Source organism: Meles meles, chromosome 15 (assembly GCF_922984935.1).
Source record: "Meles meles chromosome 15, mMelMel3.1 paternal haplotype, whole genome shotgun sequence".
Taxonomy (NCBI): Eukaryota; Metazoa; Chordata; class Mammalia; order Carnivora; family Mustelidae; genus Meles; species Meles meles.
In genome coordinates, this window is record NC_060080.1 from 44,680,101 (window position 1) to 44,694,023 (window position 13,923).

The 13,923-nt window shown below is 36.3% G+C and overlaps 1 protein-coding gene across 5 annotated transcripts in view; it reads right to left on the reverse strand.

Moving 5' to 3' along the window:
- Positions 1-13,923, reverse strand: part of CTNNA2 (catenin alpha 2) — a 1,143,090-nt gene that overhangs the window by 90,207 nt on the left and 1,038,960 nt on the right. For all 5 annotated transcript variants that reach the window (XM_045979218.1, XM_045979219.1, XM_045979220.1 and 2 more), the window contains one exon: positions 9,311-9,492. In XM_045979218.1, coding sequence (XP_045835174.1) covers positions 9,311-9,492 — 182 coding nt within the window. The remainder of the gene's footprint in view (positions 1-9,310; positions 9,493-13,923) is intronic.

Sequence of the window (13,923 nt, forward strand, 5' to 3'; positions counted from 1 at the left end):
GGACTTCACCAAAATAAAAAGTTTCTGCACAGCAAAGGAAACCAACAACAAAACTAAAAGGAAACCCAGAGAATGAGAGAACGTATTTACAAATGATATATCTGACAAATGGTTAGTTTCCAAAATATATTAAGAACTTAACTCAACACCCAAAAAACAAATAATCCAATTTAAAAAATGGGCAGACAGTAAACATTTTTTTCAAAGAAGCCATACAAGATGGCCAACAGACACATGAAAAGATGCTTCTCAATCTTCATCAAAGAAATGCAAATCAAAACTATAATGAAATATCACCTCATACCTATCACAATGGCTAAAATTAAAAAAAAAATAAAACAGGTGTTGGCAAGGATGTAGAGAAAGGGGAACCCTCTTGCACTGTTGGTGGGAATGCAAACTGATGCAGTTACTGTGCAAGATACAAAAGTTTTTCAAAAAGTTAAAAATAGGGGCACCTGGGTGGCTCAGTGGGTTAAAGCCTCTGCCTTCAGCTCAGGTCATGATCCCAGGGTCCTGGGATCAAGCCCCACATCAGGCTCTCTGCTCAGCAGGGAGCCTGATTCTCCCTCTCTCTCTCTGCCCACCTCTCTGCCTACTGTGATCTCTGTCAAATAAATGGATAAAATCTTTTAAAGAAAAAAAAAGTGTTGGGTATTTACCCAAAGAATAGAGAAACACTAATCGAAAGTGATACATGCACCCCTATGTTTATGCAAGAAACAAAACAAATGAGCAAAGGCAAAAGAGGGAGAGGGAGAGAGAGAGAGAGACCAAGACTCAGATTCCACTGTAAAGATCAAACTGATGTTTACCAGAGAAGAGGTGGGGGAGGGATAGGTTTAATCAGTGATGGGGATTAAAGAGTACACTTGTTGTGATGAGCACCAGGTGATGAATGGATTTGTTGCATCAGTATATTGTATACCTGAAACTAATATAACACTGTATGTTAACTAAGTGGAATTAAAATAAAATATTAAAGAAAATTAGTCAAGGGGACTTCCAAAATAAAGAAAATGTAAAATATGATAACATACACACAAAATGTGGAGAAGGGAATAAAAATGAAGTTGTTCAGAAAGTGCTTGAACTTAAGTCACCATCAACTTAATATGGACTGCTATATACTTAGGATGTTATGTATGAATCTCATGGTAACCACACATCAAAACCTAGATGAGATACACAAAAATAAAGAGAAAGAAAGCCAGTCATGACACTACAGAAGGTCACCAATGACAAGGAAAAAGAACAAGAAGAAAGGAACAGGGAACTATAAAAAAAAAAAACAAAATAAAACAAAACAAAAACAGAGAACAATGAACAAAATGGCAGTAAGTGCATACCAATCAATAATTACTTTAAATATAAGTGGTGTACATGTTCCAATCAAAATATAATGTGATGTTATGGATAAGAAAACAAGACCCATCTATATGCTGCCTACAAAAGCGTCATTTCATATCTAAAAACACATTCATACTGAAAGTAAAGGGATGGAAAAAGGTATTCCATGCAAATGGAAGGTAAAGAAAAGCTGTGATAGGAATACTTCTATCAGACAAAGACTTTTAAAACAAAGGGTGTAACAAGAAACAAAGAAAGACATTACTTATGATAAAGAGAACAAACAAGAAGGTATAAAAATTATAACTACCCCTGCATCCAAAGTGTACACCTAAATACATAAAGCAAATATTAATTACATAACAAGATAAATGGGAAGTAATACACTAATGATAGGAGACTTTAACATCCAGTTACATCAATGGATAGATCACCCAGGCAGAAAATCAGTAAGAATACAGTGTCTTGGAAACAGATAATCATATCAAAAAATGGGCAGAAGATACGAACAGACACTTCTCCAATGAAGACATACAAACGGCTATCAGACACATGAAAAAATGTTCATCATCACTAGCCATCAGGGAGATTCAAATTAAAACCACATTGAGATACCACCTGACACCAGTTAGAATGGCCAAAATTAGCAAGACAGGAAACAACGTGTGTTGGACAGGATGTGGAGAAAGGGGAACCCGCTTACACTGTTGGTGGGAATGCAAGTTAGTGCAGCCACTTTGGAGAACAGTGTGGAGATTCTTCAAGAAATTAAGAATAGAGCTTCCCTATGACCCTGCAATTGCACTGCTGGGTATTTACCCCAAAGATACAGATGTAGTGAAAAGAAGGGCCATCTGTACCCCAATGTTTATTGCAGCAATGGCTACGGTCGCCAAACTGTGGAAAGAACCAAGATGCCCTTCAACGGATGAATGGATAAGGAAGATGTGGTACATATACACAATGGAGTATTAGGCCTCCATCAGAAAGGATGAATACCCAACTTTTGTAGCAACATGGACGGGACTGGAAGAGATTATGCTGAGCGAAATAAGTCAAGCAGAGAGAGTCAAGTATCATATGGTCTCACTTATTTGTGGAGCATAACAAATAACATGAAGGACATGAGGAGATGGAGAGGAGAGGGAGTTGAGGGAAACTGGAAGGGGAGATGAACCATGGGAGACTATGGACTCTGAAAAACAACCAGAGGGTTTTGAAGGGGCGGGGGAGGGGGGGTGGGGGTGGTGGGAGGTTGAGAAACCAGGTGGTGGGTAATAGGGAGGGCACGTACTCATGGAGCACTGGGTGTGATGCCAAAACAAAACAATGAACACTGTTATGCTGTAAATAAACAAATAAAATAAAGAAAGAAAGAAAGAAAGAGTACAGTGTCTTGGAACAGCAAGTTATACCAAATGGCCTTAACAGATGTATACAAAACATTCTATCTAAAAACAAGAGAACACCCATTCTTTTCAAGTGCGTATGGGACATTCTCTAAGGGAGATCACATGTTAGGTCATAAAACAAGTCTCCGTAAATTTATTAAGATTGATATCATATCATGCATCTTTTCCAACCACAATGAAATCAATTATAACAATGAACAAAAACACAAATACGTGAAGGCTAAACAACATGCTACTAAACAACGAATGGGTCAAAAATTCAAAAAGGAGATTTAAAAAAATACATGGAGACAAATGAAAATGAAAACACAGTAGTCCAAAATCTTTCCAATGCAGCTAAATCAATTTTAAAAGGTAAGTGTTTAGCACAACAGTCCTACCTCAAGAAATGAGATAAACCTTAAACAATCTAACCTAAAGGAACTAGACAAAGAAGAACAAAGCTCAAAATTAGTAGAAGAAAGGAACTAATAAAGATCAAAGAAGAAATAAATGAAACTAAAAATAATAGAAAAATATTAATGAAACCAGGATCTGCTTCTTCAAAAGAGAAACAAAATCAGTAAGCCCTTGTCCAGACTGGAGGGAAAAAGAGAGACGATCCAAATGAATAAAATCAGAAATGAAGAAGGAGAAGTAGCAACTGACACCACAGATACACAAATGATTGTAAGAGCATACTACAAAAAATTATATGCCAACAAATTGGATAGCACAAAAGAGAGATAAATTCCTAGAAAACATACACTCTTTCAAAACTGAATCAGGAAAACATAGGAAATCTGAATGGTAATGAAACTGGATTTATAATATAAAAATAAAAAACAAAAAAACTTGCAACAAAGAAAAGTCCAGGACCAGATTCACAGGGGAATTCTGTCAAACATTTAAAGAAGAATTAATACTTGTTCTCTGCAAACTATTCCAAAAGTAAAAGAGAAAGGAAAACTTCCAAATACATTCTACAAGGCCTGCATTATCATGATACCAAAACTAGATGAAGATACCATAGGTTAAAAAAAAAAAAAAAAGCTATTGGCCAATATCCCTGATGAACACACATGCAAAAACCCTCAACAAATATTAGCAAACCACACTGAACAATACATTAAATCGATCATTCACTACCATCAAGTGGAATTTATTCCAGGGATGCAAGGATGGTTTCATATTTGCAAATCAGTCAGTGTTATACATCACATTAACCAAATGGAAGATAAAAATCACATGATTATTTCAAGACATACAGAAAAACTATGAGAAAATTCAACATCTATTTATGATGAAAGGAAAAAGCTCTCAATAAAGTGAGTTTAGAGGGAACATATCTCAATGTAATTAAGGTCATACCTAACAAACCCACAGCTAACCTCATATTCAATGGTGAAAAAGTCAGAGCTTTTATTCTAAGATCAGAAACAAGACAAAGTTACCTACTCTCTTTTATTCAACATAGTATTGGAATTCATAGTCACAGCAATCAGACAAGAAATAAAAAGCATCCAGATTGATATGGAAGAAGTAAAACTTTCATTATTTGTAGATGATATGCTATTATACGCAGAAAACACTAAAGACTACAAAAAAACTACTAGATATAATAAATGAATTCAGCAAAGCTGCAGGATACAAAATCAATCTACAGAGAACTATTGCATTTCTACACACTAATAATGAAGTAGCAGAAGGAAACATTGAGAAAAAAAATCCCATGTATAATTGCACCAAGAATAAAATATCTAGAAATAAACATAACAAAGTTTCTGAAAGACCTGTACTTTGAAAGGTATAAAAGAAACTAATGAGAACACATACAAATGGAAAAATAAACCACACTCGTGGATTGGAAGGATTAATGTTGTTAAAATGTCCACACTATCCAAAGTAATCTGCAGATTCAATGCAATCACAATCAAAACACCAATATTAATTTTCACAGAACTGGAACAAATAATTCTAAAATTTGTATGTAACCGTAAAGACCCTGAATAGCCAAAGCGATGTTGAGAAAGAAAAACAATGCTGGAGGTGTCACACAGATTTTGAGCTGTACTACAAAGCTGTAGTGACCTAAACAGTATGGTATTGGTAAAAAATGGATTTATAGATCAACTGATTGGAATAGAGGGTCCAGAAATAAACCTATGCTTGTATGGTCAATTAATATGACGAAGGTGGTAAGAATATATTGGGGAATATATTGGAGAAAAGACTGTCTTCAATACATGTTGCTGGGAAAACTGGATAGCTATGTGCAAAAACAATGAAACTGGACCACTTTCTTATACCATATACAAAAATAAACTGAAAATGGATTAAAGACATAAATGTGAGATCTGAAACCATAAAACTTCTAGAAGAGAACACAGAGGGTATTTTCTCTGATGCTGACCTTTGCAACATTTTTCTAGATATGTCTCCTGAGGCAAGAGAAATAAATGCAAACATCAACTATTGAGACTATGCCAAAAGCAAAAAACAAAGAAACAAAAAACCTTTGCACTTGTGAGGGAAACCATCAACAAAACAAAAAGATAAGCTACTGAATAGAAGTAGGTATTTGCAGATGATATATCCAATAAGCAGTTCCTATCCAAAATATATAAAAAATTATATAATTCAACACTAAAATAATCCAATTCAAAAATGGGCAGAAGACCTGAATAGACATTTTTAAAAGAAAACATACAAATGACCAAGAGACACATGAATAGATGCTCTATATCGCTAATCATCCAAATAATAGACCCAAAGCCACACTGACATATAACCTTACACTTAACAAAATGGCTTGAATCAAAAGGACTAGAAATAACTAGTGTTGGTTTGGATGTGCACTGTCAATGGGAATGTAAACTGGTGCAACCACTACAGAAAACAATATGGAGGTTTCTAAAAAAAATTAAAAAATAGAAATACCCTATAGTCCTGTAATTTTCCTACTGGGTATTTACTCGAAGAAAAAGAAAATACTAATTCAAAAAGATATATGCTCTCCTATGTTTATTGCAACATTATATATAATAGCCAACATGTGGAAGTGACCTAAGGGTCCATCAATAGTTGAATGAAAAAAGATGTTTCTCTCTCTCTCTCTCTCTCGATCTCTCCCCCCCCCACCCACACACACACACATACACACACACACACATTGAAGTACTACTCAGCCATAAAAAAGAATGAGATCTTGCCATTTGCTAGAACATGGATGGACCTTGAGAGTATTATGCTAAGTGAATTCAGAGAAAGACCAACACCTTATGATTTCACTTACAGGTGGAATCTACAACACATATACACATGCACACATACACATATACACACACACAGACACAGAGCGATCCATAAATACAGAGAATAAAGTGATGGCTGCCAGAGAGGAGAGGGGTGGGGGTACCGGTAAAACAGGTGAAGAAGAGAGGAAGATACAAGCTTCCAGTCATGGAATACATATACCACGGGGTGAGAGGCATAGTATAGTGAATATAGTCAGTTCTACCTCAATTCCATCGTATGGTGATAGATGATAGCTACACTTGTGTTGAGCATAACCTCATATTTAGAATTGTCAAATCATCATGTTATATACTTTAATATAGTAATGTGTCAACTATACTTCAACACATTTTTTTTTAAAAATTAAGCATGTATAGCAAACTCTACACTTTCATTTTTCTTCTATGAACAGAAGAACTCATGAGGGTTTTGGTGTAATGGAGGCAGATAGTTGCCCTTTAATGGCCAGATGTGACTTGGAATGAACAGAAAAGTGTCAAGAAGTGGTGCTGAAAGACCAGTCAAAGGATACCGAGGCTGAGGTACTGACCAAGGCAGAAAAGAAGTTTGGGAAGAGTGCCGTGATTGCGTGTTTTTTGAGCCTGATGCTCAGTATTTTACAGTTGACTGTAACCCTGACAGTCACTTTTTTTAGCCTAAATTACAGATCAGAAGTTATAGTTGGTCTCAAAAGACAACTTTGCTCCTTGCTATACAATTAAACTTGGGTTTCTTTTCTGAGCTTCTGCCATCTGCACACCTTATGTTATTGGGACAGAAGACTGGTACATGCTATTTCTTACTGAGAATGACATCAGATATATGGATTCAACCTCTGCAGGACAGTGCTTCTGCCACTGCCCATGAGACAGTAGTCAAGAACTGAACAGGAAAGAGATACGAGGCATAATTAGTTTTATCCTCCATGAAGAAGTTATTTCACAAATAATGAGGCAGAACCTCTCCAATTTTAATAATAATGGAGTGTATATCACTGAGATTACTGCATCAAATTAATGAGTTAGCTACTGACAAGAATGAAACAACAAGATAATAAATGCAAGGGTATTTTTTGCCCCCAGATGCTATTTAAACATAGGATTTGAGAAGAAGAGTCAAGTAATTCCTAACCACCTATCGCCTTTCCTTTAGAGAATATAGTACATAGGGCCCCTTAGAAGTATACAGCTGAAATTATTCCTCCTTGAAGCAGAAAAATGCAAGGGCAATAATAATAATAATGCATATAATTAAGTGCAGAGAACTGAGGTCACAGTCCACCCAAAAAAAGGCTTGTCGGCTTTCTCTTTGCCAAGAAAGAGGCTCTGCAGATGGAGGCAGCAGCAAAAGCTCAGCCTCCCGCATTCTATTTCCCAATGCACGCCCCCTTCTGTTTTTCTCATCATTAATTACTGTGCTTTTCCCTCTGCCCTCACAAAGAGGTGAGAAACTACTCATCAGGCGGTGGAGAAAATGATAACCAGTAGCATTCTAGACATTTCATTACACAAATCAGCATAAAGTGATTATATGAAATCCCTAGGAAATTGCAGTGGCCTTCTTTTCACTTTTCAAACTGTACTTTGACTAACAGAAAGTCCGTCTTATTTAACATCATCTAACAAGACCCCCTCGAATCTATCGCTCTTCCTTGACCACAGTTATATATAAAATGGAGCAGTATAAAACGTTCTTCTGATCTAAACCAGCAACTTGACTAGACTCATTATTCACTGAAAACTGATGAGATTATTTGTTCAAGTGATATTATTAATGGGTTGCATAATATCCATCAGATAAAATACCAATACAATGTCGAAAGCAAGCAAATTAAGTCATCGCAGGCCTAGAAAAGCAATGACTGAGGCTGCTAGGATGGACTGATCCATAGTAAATTCAGACTTAAATAATGGCTCAGCCAGTTTTTTCCTACTATTATTTTTTGTGTGAAATAAATCTGTGAAGCAAACAAAAACTAACCAAATGTATGAATTTGAACTTCTAATGAATACAATGACATTTAAAAGTCTCAAAGGTCACTCTCATAACACTAAAGTAATTCCACTGAAGTCAAAAACAATTTAAAAATATTTAGAGAAAGGGCGCAGCAATATCATTAGTATATATTGACCAGAGGCAAAGGGTAAAGGGGATGAAGCAGAGATATTCTATATTTTATTACAGCCTCAAATCAATTGTAGCTTTCTCTTATTAGAAACATTGAATAATCATTAAAAATATTGTCACCCATAAGGTTGTATTTTGACACTGCCATGTATCTTACATAGTTTTATTAACCAATATCATGTTTAATCATTAAAACATTTCTGTTCACGTGTATTTGTGTTTCCCAGGGGGCAAAAAAATTATAGCAAAGTGATAGCTTGCATTTGTATAGCAACACAATTTATAACTGCATTGCCTCTTTAGATTGGAAAACTCTCCTGTGAAGTTGATAAGAAAAGCATTATTTCCCCATTTTGCAAAATAAACAGACAGTATGAGGCTGGTCCCAAATCACCTGGTATTCAGCTTCAAAATCCAGGGATTTTTTTTTTTTTCATTGAGCTTTGCTCTCCCTTGATTTGCCCTTTGTGTAGTAGGAAGGGCAGAATGTCACCTCCCTTTAAACAGGAGATTAAAATTGCAGTGGCAGAAACAGCAATGACCCCTGGTGAAGAAAAGGCTCCTGACAAAATTCTGACGGGTCTCTTGATTTATTAAAAGCAGTGCTTAGAGCAGAAGGGAATTGGAGTTACACAATTTTTAATTTCCCTGTCAAAATTATAGAATCAGATTGTTGAAGCTGATTCTTTATATGTAAAGTTAAAACATGAGCTGAAATTAATGCTAGATCATGACCCAGCATTCGGACTATTACATGTATAGATGCACACACATCTATGTATCGATATCCTTTTTTTCCAAAGGGATACGAACAAATCATTCACCTTACCTTCAAAACAGTACTTACATACACTGTAAAACAGCACAGAACAAAAATGAGTCACTCAACCCCCACGGGTTAGATTTTATGACTGACTTTGGATAGATAATTAAAACAATAATAATCACAAAAATGAATCTGTCCTCCTTGACGATCTGCTGAGAATTAGGTCCAGATCATTTTGACTTACACATGTAAATTTTATAATACCACTACCTTGCTTTGATGTAGTATTTGAATTTTTCAGCAGGCTTTCACAGGCTAATATACACTGCTACACTTCTGGGTTTAATGAGAAAATCATCTTTCTGTCTCTGGGCCTCACCTTGTGAAGTCTGTCATTTCCATCATGATCATACACATCTGCTTGGCCAGCACAATTATATCATTGCCGCTGTCATCCCACTTGGCCACTTCGGCATCCAGCTTGCTTTTCTCTTGGTGGAATATCTCCACCTGCTCAGCTATTTTTGCCTTCTCCTCCTGCGGTAGTTGCGCCATGATGGCCTGTGTGGGTTACAGAAACAGTGTGACTAATGGTGACAAAGTAAACACAGACAGTAGGTTGACTCTGCCTCCAGCTAATGGCAAAGCTGGACCCTGACAAGGTTTACAGGCTGCCCCACCATTCCAGAAAGTACGGTTTCTCCATTCCTAGGAAGGTAAAAGCCCAGACTGGTAAGGTCCCCCAAATCCCCGTCCCTATTCCTATACGCAGAAAATACAGAGATCTAAAAGGTGCGTGCACACTGACAGTAACAGAACTTCTGTGTCGCTTTGATGACATATGTTTGTTCAAAAGAATCTATTCTTGACAATTTTTATATTTGGTCTCAGGAAACTTCTACCAGATGAAAGAATATACCTCTTTCAACACTGAAATCTGTTCAGAGAAGGGGGGGAAAAAAGGCCTTCTGACGCTGGGAAGGAGAGGAATTTTAAACAATATCTGAGCATCCAAGCGGGGTGGGGTGGGGAAACTTGCCATGAATGTTAGTGAAGGAATCCATGGATAGATACCAAACAATCCCCTAACCCAGAGCATTTCAGGGGTGTCATACCTATCCCCAGCCCTCTTCTACCTCCTTTTTGGAAATTCTGAGATAACTATGGCTCCCTGCAGAGACTAGAAGGATGCAGAAGTTGTGATGGGATAAAACATAGGTTTAGGAAGCAAAAGCGGATTTTCAATAGTTGCTAGGTAAGGGAATGTGGAAAAGCAAGAACTACAGCTGATTCTAGTCATTCATGGATTCTTTATTTACAAATTTGCTGACTGTATAAAATTTGTTGGCAACTCTACAATCAATACTTGTGGTGCTTTCGGTCACTCACAAATGGGCACAGAGTTGCAAAAAAAAAAACAAAAAAAAAAAAAACAAAAACAAAAACAAAAAAAAACAGTCACCTGACAGGCCTGTTCCCAGATGTGGCTGAACAACAACTTTTCTGCTTTCTTGTTTCAGCACTAAACAAGTGTCCTTTTGTGGTCTGTTTAGTGCCACATTTTCCACATCTTTCTGCTCTTTTTTGGTAATTTTGCTGTTTAACATGGACCCCAAGCATAGTGCTTAAGTGAGGCCTAGTGTCCCTAAGCACAGAGAGGCAGTGTTGTGCCTTATGGAGAAACATACATGTATTAGATAAGCTTCATGCAGGAAGGGGCTATATTGCGCTTGGCCATGAGTTCAATAACAATGAATCAAAACTATATAGTAAAATATCTGAAAAGAAACATTCATTAAACAAGATTGCTTATTGATTGGTTGAAATAAAATGTTGAGACTAGCAGCTCTCAGGAACCTAACCCTCTATTTCCTCTAGAAGCAATGACTTCATAGTTGCTAAGTAAATGTTCATGGTGACTTTACAGAATTTAAGTACAAATGAAGAGAACCAACTGTATTTGTTAAACACCATATATGTAGCAAACCCTGAATGCAACATTGACAATACCTCATTGCATCTTCTTAGAACCATGTGCAAACTGATTCCGAGAAAGGAGTGTGTTGGTAAGTATGACAGAAGTAGTGGCCCTCTGGTTCTGGAATATGGATATTCACCAATGAAAGCATGATTTGGGGAACTTACAGCTTTTGCAAAGAACAAGTAAAACAACACATACAAGAAAATTCTGCTTCCTTAATTATAAAACTCCTCCCAATGTAAGTGAATTGTTGGAAGGAAAGGTAGTTATTTCTTCTTTCTTCATTTTTTTTGTTTTATTTAAATTCAAGTTAGTTAACATATAGTATATTACTAGTTTTGGGGTAGAATTTAGTGATTCATCAGTTTCATATAACACCCAGTGCTCATTACGTCAAGTGCCTTCCTTAATGCCCATCCCCCAACCCAAGGTAGTTGATTTCTAATAAAAATATTAATGGACATAAGCTTCACAAAACTGGGCTCAATGGAATCTGTCATTGACTTAGGTTAAGACCTACTTGCTACTGGATCATATTCTTAACTTCTTCAGATCTAAGAATAGTAAACAATTACCTCAAAGTGTTATGGTGGACAGTAAATAAAATAATAAATGTGTTTTGTCAAAGAAATGAAAGCATATATGGGATTACTGCTAATATATTATCATCATGTCTGTATTAATTTTCCTTTTCAGCTACCTCTCTAGCTTATTACACTATTGCCTTGAAAGACAGGGATGGGGCCAGAATCTATGTGACTATGCATAAATAGAAGATTGACATGATTCCTTGAGTACAGAAATGTATATCAGATAGTGTGCTAAGAAGCTTATGTATATAAAAACTTAATTTACTTAACTACAAGATTAATACTATTCTAACCCCTATTTTATTAATGGTGATACTAAGGCCCAGAGAAATTAAATTCTCAACATTACATAACTAAAAGCTGTAGGAATAGGGTTCAAACCCAGGTCAACTAACACCATACTTAACTATTAAGCACAACTAGATCACCATGCACAACCATGCATCATGGTCCCATCCCAGTGGGGCAATGGTTGCTGAAATTACAAGCATTGTTCACCAGGCTGAGCAACCTGGAGATGAGGCTTTATCTACCCATGTAAGGGGTCTCTTTGATTTGCATGAAGGTGTCTCTGGACTATTACCTGCACAGATACATCTTACTAATGCAGAGCCATGTTTACTAACTTCCATGCATGCATGTGTGTGACGTTATATAACTAACATCGAGTCTCTGTGTATGTACGTGTATGTGCATGAGTATGCATGTGTAAATACAAAAATTATAATACAAATTTAGAAAGCTGGACTGATACAAATACTTAATTAAAATATTTAAAAAACTGTATTTCTGAAAAAAAATATTTTAAAGTACTTCAAAAACTGTATCCAAAAGAGGTGGTTAATATACAACCAATGAGTTGGTTATAAACTCACATATACAATATTGTACTAGTAACAAGACAGCTATTCCAATGCATTTGAGATAAGTTTGGATTTACAGATATTAAATACGAAACTTTTTCTCCTGAAGCACCCTTGCCTGATGATCTTACACCATCCTACATTAATCTGTCCTCCTCATACAGAGCTACTAATCATGTTTTACTTAGGCCTTGCAAGTCTTAAGCACCATCATTTAAGCCATTCCCTAGGTACTTCTCTGTTGAAGAATCTGTAAAACTCCCCTGCAGACCTCCATACTCTACATTCAGTCCCCGGATGGAAAGCAATGAAACTTCCATTGTCTCAAAAGAATTACTTTGTGTATTGAAGGGCATACCCTTATCTTTCAACTATATCACATGAGTTTCAATTGTTTAACTTGGGATTTGAGTATTAATTGCCTTGCTCTACTCTTGAATTCCTATTAATGCCCTACTTCTGACTTCTGTCTGAGCTTCCTTAGGGTAGAGGCTGCAGCATCCTGCAAAGAACAGAAGCTCAACAAATATCTTTTGATTGAATGTGTAACCATTTTTCCACTCACTGCATCAACATAGTTCAGGAGAATTTACCAGAACTGACAAATATTTTCTAAGGGCACAATTCTGAAGGAAAAAAAAAAAATGGCCCCTTCAAAGTAGATTTGCAAAAGAAGATGTTATTTTGACTCTAGGGGTGCTTGACCCGCAAAATGCACTTAATGGTGTGTGACTCGGGCGCAAGTGTCATTACATCTGCTTCTGCTTATGTAGCTATCGATGAGCCAAAGTCTTTTCCTAAATATTCTTAAGATGCTCCTGGTTTTTAAAAATTCACAATTGACCTTTTCTGAAACTGGAATTAAAAAAAAAAAGAAAAAAGGTTATCTATAAACAGTAGATCACAAACTGAGAAATTTGCAAATTAATCAAATTAAAATTCAACCCATGAGTTTTAATTAGGTCTTATCAATGTAACTCAGCAGTTTGAAATGTTAACACATTAAAGTCGTTCTAGCTAGGAAAAAAAAAAAGAGAGGCTGGCTACATTTAAATCAAGTGGAATACAAAATATGTAACACGCAATTGTTCCTCCCCTCAAACTAACTGAACATGAGAAAAGTGATTTTCATGGCCAAGAGGAAAGGGAACAAATCAGCTTTTCTGTTTCTCTGATGTGCTCACCTGGGGCAGTCTTGAGAGTTTCTGCTGCTTCTAAGCACGTAGTCAAGCACAGCTCTACAGACTGTGGTTCTGGCTGATCTGGGGCCACAAATTGTGGAATCAGAGACTTGAATCCACAGAATAGCCCACCCCAGGCGTTCAGCCTTTCCTCTGAACAGCCAACCATTTTTTGGTGATTGAGGTTATAAACTCTACTTATTAAGAGATAGTATAAATCGCTGAAACAAACCAATAATCACTCAGCCCAGAATCTTTTCTTCATTCTAAATCTCAGGAGTTTTTGATATGATTAATTTTCTAATCTCAAAGAGAAAAATGAATTTGAAGTCTATGGGCTTCTAAACTGACAGTTGTTATTTCCTTAAACAAGAGCC